Genomic DNA, 19601 nt, shown 5'->3' with positions numbered 1-19601 from the left:
AAAGGGGAGATGCAGTCTAAGAGAGAATGAGAGACCTGTGTGCTGTGGCATCATACAGCACCAGCTCAGAGCTGGAGAGAGGCAGTGGCTAAGCCTTTGGGAGCAAAGGTCATACCCTCTGGCATGCAGTAAGAAACAGACTCTTGCTTGTCCTTAAGACCCTTGCCAGGCTAGCAGCAGGGTAACAATGTGATGTGAGTGATCAGAGTGACTGAGATCCAAAGGCTAGGCTGAGTAACCACTTCTCACAAGAACAGAAGAAAGCAGAAGAAAAACACAAACTGTTACTAGCTCCAATTGCTTAGAGCTCTGGCTAGGCACCTGAACCAAGTGTTTCACTCCAAGAGTAACTCATATAATCTTCCATCTTTTCAAAGTTGAGGGAAACAGGGCTTGAAGATCTGTATCCTGCCCTGGATCCCAACTGGAAAGAATGTATATCCCAGGGATAGGGATCTTCTGTCACCATGGTGCTGCCTATCTCACAGGACATTGAGGGGGAACCGGTTAGAAACACAAATAGCCTCCACAAACTCACCTTAAGATGAGCAGAGCCCACCATGCCCCAGATAGAAGTGGCCCCGTGAGGGCTCTAGGAGAGGGGGTGACCACTACTGCTACCCCTACTCCTGCCCATATGAGTGGGGACAAGGCCCAGAGGGGCAGGTTTCTAAGTGCTGTGCCATAGATGTCAAATGACAGGCTCTCACACGCTCATCCATCCTTCCACATGCCCTAGACCACTGTCATGGTACCTCTCTTGCCCCAGCTCTTTCCTGAGACACAACTCTGCTCTGGGCTTAGGGGGCTTCCTGTCCCCTGCAGAAAGCAGCCTTCTGTGTAGGATCCACTAACCCACAGGACCAGGAGGACACCAGCTTAAGTACTCAGGAGCCATGTGACATGGCATGATAAACAGATGCAGAGGATACAGATGTAGGGCAAAGGGTCATGTGGGAAGCAGGTCTAGAGCATGTGTGCTAGGGGAGGCCTGCAAAGTAAAAGCTGAATTTGAAGGGAAATACTTAAAAGCAAGGCAGGGACAAAAGGGCCAGAGGCAAGAAGAAAGTGGCAGAACAAAGTGAAGAGGCCATAGGGCTACATGGTGACCAAAAGCTCTGACTTCCTGGTTTACACACAACTGAGAGATAAGAAGGAGCAGCAGCATCTCTTTGCAGCTCAAGCACACATCTTTGCAGCTGTCAGGGACCTCAATTGCAGACCTTGGCGCCGGCTGTGCTGCCGCACCATGTGTGCCTTCATGCTGTGCTTGGACGTGAAGAGTCTGTTGCAGCTGGACACTGGGCAGCGGCTTTTCGGAGCACCCACGTCCTGCAAATGCTTCTTAGAGTGAATGTACAGACTGCTGCGAGCCGAGAACCTGGCACAGCACCCTGAAACACAGAAGGGACCCAGAGTTACATCTGAGGTTGATAACGGCATTTCCTAAGCACATCAGAATCACAATACAATGGTAAGACTCTCAGGTGTACCTGATTTCTGGAACCCACGACAAGGTGGAAGGAGAGAACCAACTCCACCAAGTTGTCCTTTGACTTCCACACATGCACTGTGGTATGCTGTACCACATTCTCCCATGTACACACACAAAATAAATAATAATTAAGAATCATGGCACTATGCTCCCAAGTACTGGACACTGACAAGGGACAGATAACAAATATGCCTAGGAGAGCACCAAAAGGGATGCAGTAAAAATAATAAGGAAATCACAGACATGTGACTTGGCCAAGCTCACTTTGTCAGTTTTTTCCTCGCTGCTCAGGGTTGGGAAAATGAAGTAAATTCCTCCAATTTACGTTCAGTTGCAAAAATATATTCTAATCACCCCAGTTAAGCTGCTACCATGAAACTACTATAATCCTATGACACTACAAGCTGGACCTATCTCCATGCATTTCCAAGGCCAACTTTTTTCCACTTTATCATTGCATAGCTTATGCTCAGAAAATGAAAAGTATCCCTAGACCACAGGTACAAGTGCAGCCAGAACATTCCCTAGTGTACACCTCAGATCTCCATGCAAGTGCTGAGGGAACACAGAAGTTTACAGCTGTCATCTTCATGCCCTGGACAGACCCAGAAAGAGGAGGTGGAGTTCTTGCAGCTGGAGGCTGGTGCAAACTGGTAGAACATGTAGGTAATGAGCTGTGGGAACAAAGCCAGTGCTGCAACAATGAGCACTCGAGAGGCAGAGGAAACAGCACAGCTCTAAGAGGAATACACAGAGGTCTCATGAGCAAAGGGCAGTAGGTGACCTGCCCTGGTGAGTAACAGGGACAGTTCTTGGAAAAGCAGAAGGGGGTTCAGGCGGAGGGAGCTACCCAGCTAAGGTATAAGTGTCTTCCCTCTGACTCTGGCTCAGCTCTACTAGCTGTGTGGTCACAGGTAAGCTTTTGATCCTTTGCAGAGCTCTTTTTTGTCTGTATGCTTGGGAGGCAGAGGCAATACACACCTACAGACCTTGACCTAAAAAGAAGTTTGAAGCTTTCTGTGAGTATGGAGTGAGTTCCAAACTGCAAAGGCAGCCAGAGCCCTTCCTCAGGTGGTTCTTAAAAAAGCCATTTCCATACCCTGGGAGCTGGCAGCTCTGTTCACATCTCTAAGGATGTGCCCAAAGTCACTCTCAACAGAGGGCCTGGCTTTTCTCGGTCCACTGCAGAAGGGGTTCTGGAGTCTCTGTACCAGGCTCCCCAACTCTACCTCCACTGTCTTGTGCATCTTGACCAAGACATGCCACTCACCTCTCCCAAGTCATCATCAGCCTCTACTGGCACCTCATTATCCTGACTGCTTAAAGCCCTTTGAGAACTTTGTAAAAACAAATGCTCTCTCCTCTTCAGTGAGCTCTTCACTCCCAGATGAACTAATAGCACAAGCAGTTTCCTGTCTTCCATTCAGCAGAGCTCTGAGTCACTACCAAAACTCGCCCAACACTAATGACCCTAGTGGGCCTTAGCATCCTGAGCTGACACTTCACAGACATCCTTCTGGCTCAGTATACTCTCTTCAGGACTCCTTCCAGGGGACCCTTTCCATTGTTCTACCACCATCTGTGGCTGTCCACCAAGGCTGTCCTAGACTTAAAAAACAAAACCAAAATCTAACAGCAATCATCAAAACAATTGTAAGTGACAAATGCTGATGCTTTCATAAGCTTTCAACTTCTCAACCAGCTGAATCTTTGCAAAAACCCTGAGGTTTTCTTTACAGATGAGAAAAAAAGGTACAGAGCTTAAGCTCCTCATCCTGGGCCTCAGAGCTATTTATGTGGCAGACTTAGGACTGGAATCCAGAATTCATACTTTCAGTCACTTCTTGAAAATTCCATCTACTTCCAGAGCTTAAATGAGGACTTGGGTGGGGCCTGCCTCACTCCTAGTTCACAGTTCTTTAAGCCAGCAGCACACACACAGCCTGCCTTCTGAGTACTTTTAAGTTAAGCTGGAGGTACATTTTTACCATACAACCAAACTCTTCTTCTCTGAAACCATCTCCCTCAACCCCAATTCAGCTGAGATACTGACCTCAACTTCACCTTCATCCCTTATCCAGGTCCAAACTGTCACCGCATGCTTTGATTTCTAATTCTGTTGTTGATATTGCTGCCTGCTTTGATCTTTAACTCTGTTGATGTCACTCTGCTTTGACTTCTAATTCTGCTGACGTCACTGCCTACTTTGACTTATAACTCTGATTTTTGATGGACTTCTCTTTCCTTTTTACTGCCAGCCCCAGCCCAGGAGCAACCATCTCCCCAGGATGACTCTCCACAGGCCAGACTGAGCCATGGCTCCAATACAAGCTGTTCTTATACCTTTGTGAGATTCTCCCTGCTGGCCTTTCAGCTTCCAACACTCATCTCCACACATCTGGCTAACTCTTTCCCCTTAAGTTGACCAGAACACTATGGATGAACCTCTGGTACCCCATAGCAGCCTGCATGCTCTTGTTTTCCTGTCCACACCTACAACTGGAATGCTGATGGGAGGGGGAGCTGTGCTCAGACACACCATCTGTATTATGTTCAGTATAGTCTTAAGAACTGGTCTTGGCTTTAGGTGGGTCTTTGTTATCCCCCTCTCTGACTAAGGCAACTGAAGTCCACTGATGCAGCTAAGGCCACCAATTTAGGGCCCATCTGACTCACTCTGGGCTGTTTCCTTAGTGGACCTGAAGCTACAATTAGTGCCATTATGGATGGGCCACACAAATTTTTGGCAAAGAAACTATGCCTTTAGCATTAAAAAAAAATCCTCACTAATACCCCTTTAGAAAGTCAGATAGGCTTTATTGCTGTCCAGATGCAACAAGACTAGCTACCTCCTATTTAGTGAGCCCAAGCCATGTGGCAAATCACATGTAAGGAAGCAGTCTTCTCATAACTTCACCCATAACCACCACGTTATACAGGTAGCGGAACTAGAGCCACAGACTGACTAGCAGAGTATTGCTATTTCCAATATACCCTTACGACAGTATGCACAAACCACCAAATGAATATAATGCTGCAACCAACAATTACCTTAGTGTTTATGCAACAGACACTTAACAGCGTAACAGGAATGTTGGTGTGGTACTTAGTCTACAGCCCAGTACAATGTTTTAAACAGTACCTTCCACAGGGCACTCAAACGGTTTTGTGCCCAGGTGGGTGATGCTGTGGCCTTTCAGATGCTCTGCTCTGGTGAACGATTTGCCACAGCCTTCCACAGGGCAGGTAAACCTCCGGTCATCGTCATGTTTCCTGCAATGAAAACAAGAGGGTATCCATAGGCATAAGGCCTTAGGGGTGAGAGTCCTGCAACACACAGACTATAAGCTCCTTCCATTTAAAAGAATGATCAGTGCATTTCAGAAAGTCCAATGAGGTTTGTGATTTTAGTTACCCCATGATCAGAAATTCTACTTTAATGACTAAGGTGGCTCCAGAGCCAGACACAGAACAGTTAGTACAAAAACCTAAGAGAAGAGTCCCAAGTGAATTATGAAGCTATTTCTATTGTTTAGAAATCTCTACTGCCAACAAGCTTTCCAAGCCACAGGAGGCCATGAGAAGTGTACACAGAGGATGGCAACAATTTGAAAGGACCCACTTTTAAGACTGGCTCTTCCTAGGTAATGCTTTTATACCAGGCACCCTCAGACCCCAGCTATGCAAACACAGACAAGCCACTCATCCTCTCTGAGTCTCACTGTAGAACATCAGTGTCAAGAGTTTTCACAAAGATGGGATGAGACAAAGTGCTGAACATCCCCAGGACAGGGGGCTCTGAAGCTGTCATTATTACCAAAAATTTGAAGAAAGCTGTTTCTACAATGTTTAAAAGGGGGAAAAAAAAGGAACTGTATTTAAGTATTCTACATAAACCAAGCATATACACAGGAAAGTAATGGCTGTCAAAAGATGAGACTGAATGATGTTACAGTTTTCTGATGTGGTAAGATGTCTATACTAAGTTCCTTTTTAAATAACTGGGAAGAAAAAAATCTATAGGAAATTTACTTGTAGTTTTCTGTTGACACATAATTCACGTATTTTCAGAGTTAACTACATACCAAAATGTAAGGGTTACCTTTTGTGCCTTAGAAGTTTAGACATGCTGGTGAAGGTCCAGCCACAGCTGTCTGAGTCACAAATAAACGGTCTTTCACCTTGTAAAAGAAAAAGTTACACAGCGTAAGTGTGAATGCAATGGCCACCTCAGGACAAAGCTTGGGTCCACTGGTGCGTCTGCTAGATCATTACCTGTATGACTTCGCAGGTGAATTTTCAGTCGGCAGGCTTTGTCATATTGTTTATTGCATCCAGGAAAGGAGCAAGAAAAGAGCTCTTGTTCCCTGAAGTGGGCTCGGTTATGGGAAAACAGGGCACTCACTGTGATGAATGTCTTCTCACAGCCTGAATGAAGAAAATACAAGCTCAGCTCAAAGGATGACAAAAATCACACAGTGCAGCTAATGCTGTCCATACCCCTATGACATGCTCACAATGAAGCAGATAAGGAAAGACAAGACTCTAAAGCCATCTCTGCAAAGCCCTGTCCATGAATATTTAGCTTTCCAATAGCTCGAGCAAGGGTGGCAGATGGTAGCCCACAGGCACACACAGGACACTTGTTGTAATGTGACTTGGAATTGGAGCAAGTGATGGAGGATGTCCTCCCATCACAGTCAGCCAGTTCTAGAGCACCAATCCTGCATGTACTAGGTGCATCTTCCACAAGCTCAAATGACAGTGCTGTTTGAGTGAGACCCAAGAAAACACCAAGAAGAATTAAATACTAACAAACATGATTTTGTCTGGTACAGCTTAGCTTTGCAGGGCTGCAAGCCAACCTGCTAAGATTTTTTCCATTCCACTGGGGTGATAGAGCACCTACCACTTTTCAGTTTCCTCCCACAGCCCCTGCAACTTGCAGCCCCACACCATCATCCTCTTCTTTTGTCCATTTCTTCAGGCTCCTGCTCTGTCATATTCCCCTTCATCCTCAGAGTCTCTCCCTACCCAGCTGTTCCATCACCCCAAGCAACCTATACCTCAGCAATTCCCAGAAGAACACTTCTCCTTTGACAAAAATGTAAGGTATTCAAACAGGGTGGAAAAGAGAAGCTGAAAGATAGTAACAGTTACCTTTGTTGCACCTCTTCTCAGAGCCTTTAACATGCCATCCTTGTGTCTGTGAAACATTACACAGCTCTGCATAAAGGTATCAGACTGGGGGATCTGTCCTGTTCCACCCTAAAGTCCTCTCTTTGGCTTCAATCTGTCTCCTTTGCCTACTTAGGGTTTTGCAGTGTTCCCCTAATTACTCAGGTGACTCTGAACACTGGCATTTTCCCTTAGCAATAGCTCTTTATACCCACAGCCTAAAACCTTGCTTTTACCTTACCTCTGTAATCACCTGAAGTCCTTCACCAGTCTCACTACCACTTCTTGGCTCACACGATCAAAAAACCCTCATTAGTGGGACGCTTAATGGTGCTTCCCTGGTCCTCTCACAGCTTCTATGGTGATCCTTTACTAGGGTGGGGCCTGAAGCCATACTTCTCACAATCAGTGAATGGCTGAAGGTTTTCAATCAGTGGCCTGATGCTCCCCACACAGGACTGTAGGCACAGTCAACAGGCACATAATAAGAAAATACTGGAATCTGTTCCTATTTCCCAAATCCTAGTTTGGATATACTTTACAATGTAGATGTTATTAGGAAAGCAGTATGAGTACATATGTTAATGTGCATGCGAGGTGCTGGCTCTCAGTTTGCTTTAATGAACAGGACAGGTAGGGCCCTCCATCCAGCACACTGTCCTCCCAGACCCTCCCTACAGCCCACATTCCCTCCTGGCTCTACCGTTCATTTATTCTCCTACTCAGGCTTCTGACTTGCCAGACAGGAATGTCCTCTAGCTCCTGTGCAGGAACTTTATCCTTAAATGTGCCTACCCTGGTCAACAGCTGCCAGCTGCTACAGTAAACACAGCAGGGAAAGCAGCACCAGTGAGGTGGATTTTATATCCATTGCTCTACCCCAGGAGGTTCATGAGTACATGAAGATAGGTTCTAAGCTTAACAAAAGGCTAACTTTTAAAACTCCTCCAAACTGAGAAGTCTAACAAAAAAAAAAAAAGTGTAAGACACACAAAAATAGATGTGCCACACATCTGATGGTGGCTCCGCACCTCACCCTGGAAAAGAAACATCATTCTATGGTAATACTAGGAGGGGCAGAGGCTAATAATTTTAACCGGGAGGGCTATATGTCAGCTAGGGGAGAGACAATGTGTGGTCATCCCCTCAATGTGTTGAGGTGTTGTATTTGGCCTCAAAATATCTTGGATCACGGACCCATCAATGTGTCATACAATAATATTCCTAAATGAAGACTGACAAAAATAAAGACCTGATCCAATGCAACTCTCGGTGAAGACTGGTTATCACTTCCAATAAACAAATGGAAGCATCTTAACAGAGACCTGTATCTCCTGCCCCCCCCTACAAGGATGGCTGTGACCATGCGTGCCACCTCGCTGTAAAACCCGACTTCACACCTAACCACTTGGAAGAAAGTGAAACACAAACACCAGAGGGCTTCTCAGCTCGCCTCTCTCTTAGATCAGGGTGTCCTCTCTGAACTCGGCTCAAAGAGCGAGACAGGAGGCACCGCCCCTTGGCAGTGAGGTCGCCACCCGCGGTCCCGCCCGCCCCCCGCAGGCCCGCGGCGCGCTCACCGGGGAAATCACACTTGTAGGGGCGCTCGGGCTCGAAGTGACTGCGCTGGTGGGAGTTGAGCTTGGCGTGCGTGGGGAAGCGCTCGGCGCACACCTCGCACTTGAACAGGCTCTCCTGCTCGTGGCCCTTCATGTGGGCCTTGAGGTTGTACACGGTGGTGAACTTCTTGCCGCAGCCGCTCACCTGGCAGCCGAACGGCCGCAACTTGTCGTGCGACTGCAGGTGCCGCTTGAGCTTGTAGGATGTGGTGAAGGCCCATCCGCAGCCGTCTAGCGGACACTTGAAGGGCCGCCGGCCCTGCAGGCCGCCGTGCGTCAGCAGGTGCACCTTCAGCTGGTGCTTCTTGGCGAAGGTCAGCGCGCACTGCGGCTCGGGACAGCGGTAGCCCGGCGAGCTGGCGCTGGCCGTCACAGGCCCGCGGCGGGCCGCAGCAGCGCTCGAGGGTTCCGGGCCCGGGGTGGCCGCAGGGCGGAGGCCCTGAGCCGCGGGAGCGGCGGCCAGGGTGAATACACCGTGATCGAAGTGTACCAGCAGGTCCTGGTTGTTGATGGTGACGGTGCCCGCCAGAGCCGCGCCGGAGGAGGCGGCAAGGCTCTGCACGGGGTGGCCCGCGGGGCTCGAGTCGGAGCCGGGCTCGGCCTCCTGCTGCCCCGGGGCCTCCGCGGCGCGCGGCACCTCTAGCAGCACCACGAAGGCGTCGCCGCCGTCTTCTGGGGGCGACGGGCTGGGCCCTGCGGCCTCCTCCAGGCGCGGCCCGGGCCCGCCATCTTCCGGGCCCCTCAGCAGCAACAGGCGGCGGCGTCCCGGGCTGGCGCTGAGGGACATCCCCGCGCCGCGGCGAAGGCGACCCGGACCACTGCCATGCTGGCCTCCGCGCGCAGTCGGGGAGGCCAACACCGCCGGGAGGTCCATCTCGGGCCCAGGAGAGGCGTCGGAACCCCGGCCACAGGAGAAGAGCGGCCCAGCCCTCCCAGGCATGCGCGCTAGGCGGAGAATCCGCCCCCTGCGAGTCGCAGTCAAATCCTGGCGGGGAGTTAAGGCTCGGACTCCCGCGAGCTGCGCCTGCGCCAGAGCCGTGGGCGTGTCGCGCAGGGTCAGCCTGGACTGTAGTCACGGGGGCGGGGCGCCGCGGGGGCGGGGCGCCGCGGGGGCGGGGCGCCGCGGATAGTTCTTGACCAACCAACTCTCTGCTTTAGTTTGATTCCCTGTGAAAGAAGCTCCTCAGCCCTTGAGTGTTATTTTTGTATCTGGGTATGCAATGTTAATAGCACCTAAGGGGGTGACAGTGCCTTTGCAAATATAAGGCAGTCATAGATTATGATTAACTAGTGTGAGGAAAAGAAGTGTTTACTGGAGGACACACAGTCTGGAAACTGACAGCATTTGAACCTCTCCATTGTGCTGGTGGACACTCCTATGACCTCGCTGAAGTGCACATCCACCTGCCACTGGGCCAAAGCCCTCGCTTGCACTGTCCCAGGTTCTGACCCAGGTAAATTTCCTCGTTAGCTTGGCATAGTGTCTACCTGCTAGCGTTCTCATTGTTCCCTGGACTCTGCCTACCCCTCTTCTCCCATCCGAATTCATCTGGAGTCTCTCCATCCTCTCCTTCTGATCATCACTGTAATTTAAACCTGTATTTCACTCCTAGGTTGGTTCTCGGACAAATAACTAAGGAGCTGCTTCTCACCCTCCCTCCACCCTGCTGCCTCCCACCCAGTCTGTTCTCCACTCCACAGGCTATAGTCATCTGAAAGTGCAGATGCAATTAAAGTCTTGCCAACATGCCCTTTGTACCTACAGTGGTCTGCCCTCATTTCCCACCATTCTGCCCTTTAATCTGCCTTCCTACCTCCCCATTTGCCCAAAATAAATGGAAACCTGTCCACAACAAAACTATATGTCCATAGTAGCATTAGTTATAGTAGCCCCCAAAAGGAAACAACCCAGCATCAGATGAACAATTTATCTATACACTGGAATATTTTTGAGCCATACAAAGAATCAAAATAATGCATGTTACATCATGGCTGAACCTACTATGAGAAGTCAGTCACAAAAGAGCACATATAACAAAATGTCCATGAAATGTCCAGAAGAGCTAAGTACATACAGATAGATTAGTGGCTGTCTGTGGCTGGAGGCTGGAGGGAGTTGGGGAATTAGGACTATTAACATCAGTGGGGTCCTGGTGGAGTGAAGTGGGTTGGAATCAGAGGTGCTGGCTGTATAGCTGTTGTACAGGACTGTCCTTCCAGTCAGATGTCATCTTCCTGAGCTCAACTGGGCTTGTTGACTGTTGAGGCCTCCATATAGGGGCAGGGAGAGTCAAGAGACCCTCACCTGAGTATCCACCCATATCTTCCAACCAGTGCTGGGCAATTCATCCCTAATTGCACATAGCCTTGTGGAAGGACTGAAATATATAGGCTGGGAAGACTAATAAAGGGGAACAGCCACATTACTTACCCGTTGCTCTGAATGTAAGCCCAAGAAATTCATTGGTTTCCTAGAGTGCACGCTGATGGAACGTTTGTTGTTGGGACCAAGGGAAGAGGGAGTGAATATCGTTACATCACCCCCAGAGAAGAAATTTTAGCAACAACAGCAGAGCAAGTATTCAAAAACTGTTGACTGTAAACTTTAAAATGATGACCTTAAGTACATTTCCATTCAAATATGTTAACACAGAGCATTGTTTAGGAAGATTCTTATTCTAGCTTGTTTCTCCATTACTGTGACAAAACACCGACCAATACCAACTGGGGAGAAAAGGGTTTATTCAGTTAACCTCCCTTGGGTCACAGTAGGAACTCAGGGCAGGGACCTGGAGGCAGGAACTGGAGCACAGGCCATAGAGGGATGCTGCTCACTGGCTTGCTCCCCTCCCCCTGTTCAACCAGCTTTCTTATACAACATAGGCCCACCTACCCAGGGGTGGCACCACCCATAGTGGGCTGGGTCCTCCCACATCACTCGATAATCAAGAAGATGTCCCACAGACTTGGCCACAGGCCAGCCCAATGGAGGAAATTCACCAACCGAGGCTCTTTCTATCCAGGTGTGTCAGGTTGACAACTAAAGCTGTCCAGCACAATTATATTTGTTGTTTGTTTGTTTTGGGTCATTTTGAGACAGGGTCTCCCTGTAGTCCCAGCTGTCCTGGAACTCCCTATGTAGACTAGGTTGGCCTTGAACGCACAGAGATCTGCTTGTTTCTGCCTCCCAAGTGGAAGATTCTATTTGTAAGAAAGAACATTGCATGTGTGTCCATGTAATGTGTACTCTGAACATTTTTTTTCTAGAAAGATCCTTGTACCACTTCTGCAGAGGCATGGAGAAAAGGGCTCTGACTTCACCTTTGGTTCCCTTTGCCACTATTGTGTCTGTTTTATTATCATTTGTTGGTGGGTGTGCACATGCACATGTGGAGGCCTGAGGACAACTTTCAGGAGTCAGCTGTCTACCATGTACGTTCTGGAGATTGAACTCAGATCATCTCATCAAGAAGCGCTTTGCCTCCTCAGCCATCTTGGTGGCCCTTATTGGGTTTGTTTTAAATCGCAAGCAAGTATTTTAGAAATTAATTTCTATTTGTACTGCGTAGCTTCAGTTGTCACTTGAAACACCTGGGAAGAGGGAACCTCATTTGGGGAATTTCCTCTATTGGACTGGCCTGTGGGCATGCCTGTGAGGCATTTTCTTGACTGCTGTGAGTGGTGGCACTCCTGGGTGGTCCTGGATTGTATAAGAAAGCAGACTCAGCACAGGCCACAGGAAGGCCAGTAAGCAGTGTTCCTGTGTGGGTTGTGCCTCTAGGTTCCTATCCTGCATTGAGTTCCTGTCCTGACTTCCCTCTGTGATGGATTATGACCTGGGAATTATAAACTGAAATAAACCTGTCCCTCTCCAAGTTACTTTTAGTCAGAGAAGAAAACTAACTTATAAATCATTTTCCTACTATGGAAAATGTTTTGGTATTTCATAAAAAAATTAAACATAGAATTATATGATCCTGTAGTTACAGTTCTGGGTGTAGACCCAAATTAACTGAAAGCAGAGACTCAGGCAAACACTTGCACATGTGTTTATAGCAGCAGCATTCAAAACAGCCTACAAGTCCTTCAATGGCTGAATGGCTAAGCAAAATGTGATCCAGCCATGCAGTGGCAGTCTTACTCAGCCTTAGCAATGAAGGGTGTTCTGCCATGTGGATGAACCTGGAGGACATAACGCTGGGTAAGCCAGTCACAGAAGGGCAAGCACTGCATGACTCCACATCTGTGAGGTCCCTGGAACACTCGGATTCATAGAGAGCAGGCTGGTGGATGCCAGGACTGGGAGAGGGGACAGAGTCTCAGGAAGATGTCAAGGTCCCAGAGCTGAATGGTGGGGACAGCTGCTTGCCAAGCTTCACCTTGAAAAGTGGCTAGGATCGTAAATTTTATGTTTACATGTGTTTTGCCACAGTAAAAGGAAAAAAGTGTGTTGGAAAACAGTTGATAACATGTGGACATTAATTAGCCTCTTCTATTTTTTTGGCTTTTTTGAAGAGTGACTTAGGGGGCTGGAGAGATGGCTCAGTGGTTAAGAACACTGGCTGCTCTTGCAGAAGACCTGGGTTCGAATCCCAGCACCCACATGGCAACTAAGAACTGTTCGTAACTCTACTTTCAGGGGATCCAATGGCCTCTTCTGTCCTCCGTGGGCATTTCAAGACACAGGCACACATACATGCAAGCAATACATGCACACACATATAATAAAAATAATAAAATATTAGAAGAGTGACTTAGTAGTTTTTAGGACAACTTTCATTGGGTGGATTCAACCTCACAGGTTTGCAAGATTGGTCTTATCTGTCCTGCTCTGAGACTCCTTGTCCCAGGTCTCCCTCTACCTCCCACTTGACTTCACTGACTCCAAGGAACCTTGATTTTTTGAACTACTCCTTCTGTATTGGGGTCCTCAGGTCCTGGGGCTCCAGAAAGATCTGGGGAGCCCCTGCAGTTTTCAGACAGAGACTTGACATGCTGTCATTGCACTTTGCAAGGATCTCCCTGCGGGCAGTGTCTCCAAGGTAGAATTGGGCTGAGGATGGAGGGAGGAAAGGAGGCTGCATAGAGGCCATGGGGAGGAGTCTAAGCAAGACCAGCTTCACTGGCAGCAGAAGCTGTGGTAGGAGCAGGGCCCATTCTGCACTGTCCAGCATAAGCACAGCCTGAGCCTGCCTGTCCACACTACTGTCTTGGTGGATATATTTCACATCTGTTCACAAGATGAACTCATGTTTTTTTAATGCTTCCATGTGTGTTTAAGTGGCCACTACATTTTATTTTAGTTGTGTGTTTTGTGGTGTGTGTGTGTGTGTGTGTGTGTGTGTGTGTGTGCAAGCTAGGGATGAAACCCAGGGCCTTGTGCATGCCAAGCACACATTCTGCTACTAAGCTACCACCAGCCCCTTGTAATTGCTATGTTTTTATAAATGTGTTTCTAGGATTTAGGAAAAAAAACCCAAAAGAATAAGTTCTGCCTAAACCAGATATTTAATTGTAATTCTCATTGTACTTCAGGTATACTTATGAAATATGATTAAATTTACTTTAAATGAATTAAAATGCCAAAATTTAGAATTCAGTTTCCCAGTCACACTAGCCCCATCCATACTGGATATGCCATGTGGGGATTCTGGTAGAAAACAAGAGCCGGCAGCTTGTGTTGGCAGTTGGCCACTTATGCCCTTCACAGTGAGGGTCACAGAGTGGGGAAGGACTGGAGCTCCAAATATGGACGGTGCATGAGGTGGTAGGGATGCTGAGGGGGCCCATGCAATGCCAGCCCCTGTTTGACTCCCTGCTGTGGTACTGCGATTGAGAATTTAAAAAAACAAAAACAAAAAACAAAAACAAGGTCATCTCTCTGTAGAGAATAGGATATGGTGGCTCTGCTAGACAGAGTTGGAAATTGAGGCTCAGAGGCTTTGGCCTCTCACTGAGGATGTCTGGCCTCACAACTACTTCTTGATTTAAGAAAATTCATATTTTATGCAAGAAACACAGACCAAGATTCCAGGAAGCAGGTTTTGATTTGTGCTACAGCTCAGCCCTTGTGTAAAGGCTTATCTGAAAGTGTATTGGGAGGAGGTGGGACAGGTGAGGGAAAATAAACCTTTTTTCTTTTACTGCTAATTGCCTTGGGTATTTGATTATGGTAATATCAAGGACCTAAAGTGTCCTTTTCTATTTGTATCAGACTTAAATTTTTCTAGAGGCTCAGTGTCTCCTTAAGTCTAATTAACTGCAAAGGAAAGATCAGTGGTTACTCGGGACAGGGAAGTAGGACTCTTCCTCACCCCAGTCTCTCAGGCCTGCTCCCACAGCAGGGGTTCTAGTGTGTTCTGGATAGGGCGTCACTGGTGGACCCTTCATGCCATCCCTATGGCACCTGCTCTGCAGACGACAAAGAATTCTACTTGGTCCCACTCCAGTGTGAACCAAGCAGGGCAGACACCCCAGAGCAGCATAGCCTTCTCTGGAGCTAGGCTGTCAGGTGTCTTTCTCCCCCTCTTCTCTCGTCTACCTTTGTGTTTTCCTCTTAGCCCTGGCTCAGCTCAGGAAACAACAGGCCTGTGGTGGGCCAGAGGGCAGGCCTGGGTGAAAGTTGAAGGGGCCTGGGGCAACAGGGTCAGGGAAGTGGCAGGGGCCCTGAAAGGGAAGGGGTGTGAGTAAAAGTAGTGACGTCTTCAAGGTAAAGGCCTGGGGAAGCATGGCTATCCAATATTCTTTTACTCACTCTGGACCAGGGCAGGGGCTCAGTGCAAACCTAGCTGGGTTGCAGGGCCCCAGCCTCAGGTCAGTGCAGCTCCTGTAGGACACCAGCCCCAAACATGCTTCTGAAGACCTTGGGAGATGGCTTGTTCTGGTTTTCAGGCTCGCATGGCTGGCCAGGAAAGCACTCTCTTCTCTCCTCATGTCCAGGCACCTGACCACCTTGCCTGAGGCACTGTGCTGTTCACTCCCACCAGGCCAGGGATGAATTCCTATTCTTGCCTCTGCTTCATCCTTTATTTCCTGTACTCTCCTCCCTGGACTCCTCCACAGCAAGGGCCCGAGGTAGATCCTTTGCATACCCATGCCTGGAACTCTGATGACTAGGAAGTACTACAGATGAGCTGATAGCCAGAGGAGCAGTGTGGGGACAACTGTGGAAGGAGGCCAAGCAATGGGATGAGATGGGTCAAAGAGATCCTTGGAAGGCTGATGCCAGCTTGGCCAGCATTTGATGTTCCTTTCCACCCAAGCTGGAGTCCACTCCACACAGACTTAAGGATTTGCCCCCTGAACCTGCCCTGCCCTTCCAAGGCTCCCAGTCCAGTGTGTGGTCAGAAGCAAGCAGCTTCACCTCTCTGGGCTTCTGTGGCTCCCAGTGCAGGAGCCTTGTGGAGAGGACCCACTGGGAATGCCATGTGGGGGTGCAGTGGGGATGAGAGAGCACTGGGCTGGAAGGTGGGGGAGAAGGAAGAAGGGGGTAGAGAAGACCCTGGCCCTCTCAGGACTGCAGGGCCTGCTGTAGCACACATTCTTCTGCCACCTCATGGGGAAGTGTCACCACCAGGCTACTATCCTCCTGCATTGTCTGGCAGATGATTTCATAGGCCTTGGGGTTCCCAGACCAGCAACGCCGTGCCACCTGCAGAAGCCAGGCAGTTGGTGTCAATGTCACCAGGCTTTTCACATGGTGTCCTGGCTCCCAAACTGTGTGTCTTCCTCCACTGGGAGACCTTAGAGCCTCCTCTATATCTGCCCTGCTCAGACCCCTGCTCTCTTACCTGGAACGCATAACTCATTTACCCTCTTTTCAATCTGAAACCAGCTATTATCCCACCCACCCCCACCTCCACCTCTAAGAACAGCCTGCCATCTATAGAAGGCACCCCCGGTCAGAACAGCCTCATCCTCAGCACCTCTCCCCTCCACTCCCCTTCAGGATCCTCATCACTACCTACAGATCCCTCTCCAGCCTATTTCCTCCCTCTGTCCTGAATGATGGTTCCTCTGCACCCTGATGCCACCTATCATCCCCATGCCTCCCCCAGCCTATCTCCACAGTCAGCAGGGCCTCCTAGAAGGAATCCCCAGAGTGCCCTAACTCCCACTGTGTTAGGATGCAGACTCTTGCTGAAGTGTTGAAACTCTGCAGCTCCTGGTGAGAGGCCTGGCCAGACGCCCTTCCTATCTCCTCTCTAGGTCCAACCTCAGTTACCCAGTGCCACTTTCCCCACATCCTTTATACCCTTCTGCATTACATCCTGACCTCTGGACCTCTGGGCTGAAGTGCTTCCTGTCCTGGGTTGCCTGTGATGTGGTTTGGGAGAGGAATATACTTCCTTATTCCCTTCCTTGGGACTCTGTTACTACAAAGATGGGTCATAGTTGCAGAAATGAAGGTCAGTCTAGCTTAAGCACTGCACTCACTGATCACCTTCAAAGATGGTGGAAAGAGCTAGTGTAGCTGGGGTAGAGCATGTGCCTGGCATGGGCAAAGCCCACCCAGGACAGCAAAGATGAAAAACAAAACAAAGCATGGAAAGATGAACTTGAAAAGAGAGGCCTTAGGGGTGTTAGATTTAGGAGGGTGGAAAAAAGAAGGAGTTCAAAGTTTAGAAATAGGAGTTCAAGCCAGACCTACAACAGGCAAGGGATGTGCTCCCTGGATTCAGGAAGCCCAGCAAAGGGCGGATAGCCCTTTCTCAAGGAATGATTATTTACGATCAGAAGGGGGAGCAGTCTGGTCTTACATAGGAACTCTGCTGCACACAGATGCAAGAGTTAACTCTGTGCCAGGGTCTGGTGTTTTTGAGGGTCTCCTTTCTGAAGATTATTTCCTCAGGCAGGTGGGTGAGTTATCTATAGCCCTAAAGGAGGCAGGTAGGTTCCACAAACAGTCTCTCTCAGTCCAGGGAATGACCAGTTAATAAGGCTTGAGCAAGGTCAGGCTGCCAATTTAGGGCCAGTTAGCCACTCAAAAGAATTTATGCCTTTATGGCCTCCTCTAATGACACTTATGGTTCTCCTGAAATTTACAAACTCTATCAAGGGGTAAGGGAGCAGAGTGGCTAGCAAAGTGGTGGAGGGCAGTATGCCTGAAGCCCTGGGTTCCATCCCTATCCTCCAATCACTGGGGCCTCAACATCAGCACTGGGGGCTATGCAAGAAAAAAGACTGAATTCACCAGGGGCTACCTGAATGGACAGAGGTGGCAGGGAGACCCCCCACCCCCAGCAGAGTTTGGGAATGGTTGGGAGGGCTAGAGAGGGAGGATGAGCTCCTGACTGGGTTGGACCCTGCAGCCCAGACCTCTAGCCTAGACAGGCAAAGCCATGGAGGGGAGGGGATAGTGAGGAGCTGGGGGGCTCTGGAGGACTTACACCATTGGAGACATCCCAGCTGAGCATCATCTTGGCTTTCCGCTCCGCCTCTGGTGTCCCATCTAACACGAGGCCAAATCCCCCGTTGATCACCTCGCCCCTGTGAGAAGCAGAGGGTTCCCAGCTCACTCTCTGCACTGCCTTGCTTGGAGCCGGCAGACATGCATGGCTTTGATCATAAGCTTGAGAAGATGTCAGTGTTGGGGAAACCTTGTCACATCGGCCTCTGAAGCCCAGAGCCATGTGGGTAGGGGATCAGAGTGGCCACATCTTGGCTTCTCTGCTGATTATGCCTCTGAGCTGGTCCTGTCCACTTCATGTGCACCTTCAAGACCTTTTCTGTGTCACCTGTTTGGAACCTGTCTCCCCACCAGGCTGGGAGGAAACCTTCACCCTTCTCAGAGCACTATCCTAGGTCAGGGGTACATGCCTAGCATGTACAAAGCTCTGAATATAATTCGCAACACTGGGGAAGAATACACACGTATGCACGCGTGCACACACACACATTGCTGTCCTGTAATGGCAAAGAGGTTCTGTTACACTCAGTTCAGTTGTACTCCCGATTCTACCTTTTCTCGTTCTCCCCTGTTTCTTCTTATTTGCTTCAGGAACTCTTTTGAGTGTCCCATGCCGTGCCTCCCCTTGCCTGATCTAAAGGCTGAGTTCTTCTCTTCTTTTCAATAGCTCTTGTTTTCTAGCTCACACATCTCTGAGCACTGCTTCCACCATCTCCCCTGGGTTCTGGCATGTTTTGTTTTCTTTTGCTCTTGAATAGATATATTCAGATCTTAGGCACAGTTATATGATTCTGCTTTTTTGTGTGCTTGCCCTGTGGCTATTCTCCATTAACCTTGGGATAACCTTCTCCACTTTCCTCTGAGGTCGATATAAAGGTCACATAGCTGCCCTTGCAGCTTGGATGCAACCTTGGTCCCTGCTGTGTTTTCCCTCTCAGTCACACATACTAGAAACACCTTTAGTGTTGCTGTGGCCACCACTGCCTGCCACAAACACTGACTTCTGCCTCAGTCCTCCCTTGCAGCGATTCTGTTCCATCTTCTTACCCTTCAAGTGTGCATATGGTTTCCTATATCTCAGATCTTCATATACATTCAATTTTAGGTGCTTTTGTGCTTAGCTTGGACCATCAGTTAGGTTCTCACCAGGCAGTTGCTAGGGTACCCTTGTGCCTCTGGGAGCCTCCTGTATCCCCCATTTCCATGTACTGAGGATCCCCTGTGAATGGAACCAGTGCCACTGCTCTACCCTTAAGTTGTGCCCTCGATGACTAGTACAGTGCCTTTTGGTGAGGATGCTCCAAATGGGTCCCACATCATCACCTCTCACCTACTGGAGGCTGATCCCCTCCATCAGAGGGGACTTTGGGGATATCTATAGCTTTGTTTTGGGAGTCTGCATTTCAGAGGGTCAGATACCAAGGGTGCCAGCTCTCAGCAAACAGACCTCAGAATATGTGCAACCAAAGAAGGTGGGAATGGTAAAGCACTGCCAATAATGGGGACTTGAAGCTTACTCACCAACACTACTGGGATAACTAATTGTACCTCCAAGGAAAATTAAGGTAGAATCACACAAGACACCCTGGGTTCAATCCTTAGCACCCCTCCCCCAAAGCAGAATTCTATGTCATGCATAAAGAACAATAAAATAAATGCCAGATGGAGTAAACTGATGAGCTAACATATGAAGTTGCTTTAAGGCCCCACACATATGACCTATTGTATAAGCAGTGGTTATCACCAACAACGTATTTTCTCTTCACTGCTAGCCCACAAAGCAGTGGCAACTAGTATGCCCATCTTGTCAATGTGAAACAGACACCAGCTTAGCTTTGGCCTCAGAACACAGGCTTTCAATGAAAGTGTTGCTGTGCTGCCCATGTGAGTGTGCTAACAC

The 19601-nt window shown here is 48.9% G+C and overlaps 2 protein-coding genes across 8 annotated transcripts in view; both read right to left on the bottom strand.

Annotated features, from left to right (window-relative positions):
- Zxdc (ZXD family zinc finger C) overlaps window positions 1-9324 on the bottom strand; it is a 40245-nt gene extending 30921 nt beyond the window's left edge. For 2 of the 5 annotated variants that reach the window (XM_029561336.1, XM_008828583.3), the window contains exons 1-5: window positions 8254-9324; window positions 5771-5923; window positions 5598-5676; window positions 4638-4768; window positions 1224-1394 (exon numbers count right to left, since the gene is read on the bottom strand). In XM_029561336.1, the coding sequence (XP_029417196.1) occupies window positions 1224-1394; window positions 4638-4768; window positions 5598-5676; window positions 5771-5923; window positions 8254-9232 (1513 nt within the window). In that variant the 5' untranslated portion in view covers window positions 9233-9324. The remainder of the gene's footprint in view (window positions 1-1223; window positions 1395-4637; window positions 4769-5597; window positions 5677-5770; window positions 5924-8253) is intronic. The other 3 variants (XM_029561335.1, XM_008828582.3, XM_029561337.1) reach the window with 3 other exon arrangements.
- A 4457-nt stretch (window positions 9325-13781) lies between these two features.
- Window positions 13782-19601, bottom strand: part of Uroc1 (urocanate hydratase 1) — a 30078-nt gene continuing 24258 nt past the window's right edge. For 2 of the 3 annotated variants that reach the window (XM_008828601.2, XM_029561334.1), the window contains exons 19-20: window positions 17682-17781; window positions 13782-15943 (exon numbers count right to left, since the gene is read on the bottom strand). In XM_008828601.2, coding sequence (XP_008826823.1) covers window positions 15803-15943; window positions 17682-17781 — 241 coding nt within the window. In that variant the 3' untranslated portion in view covers window positions 13782-15802. The remainder of the gene's footprint in view (window positions 15944-17681; window positions 17782-19601) is intronic. The other variant, XM_029561332.1, reaches the window with a different exon arrangement.

Source organism: Nannospalax galili, unplaced genomic scaffold (genome assembly GCF_000622305.1).
Source record: "Nannospalax galili isolate Female #2095 unplaced genomic scaffold, S.galili_v1.0 scaffold332, whole genome shotgun sequence".
NCBI classification, from domain to species: Eukaryota; Metazoa; Chordata; class Mammalia; order Rodentia; family Spalacidae; genus Nannospalax; species Nannospalax galili.
Note: the sequence above shows the minus strand (reverse complement) of the source record. Positions and strands in the feature narration are given on the sequence as shown.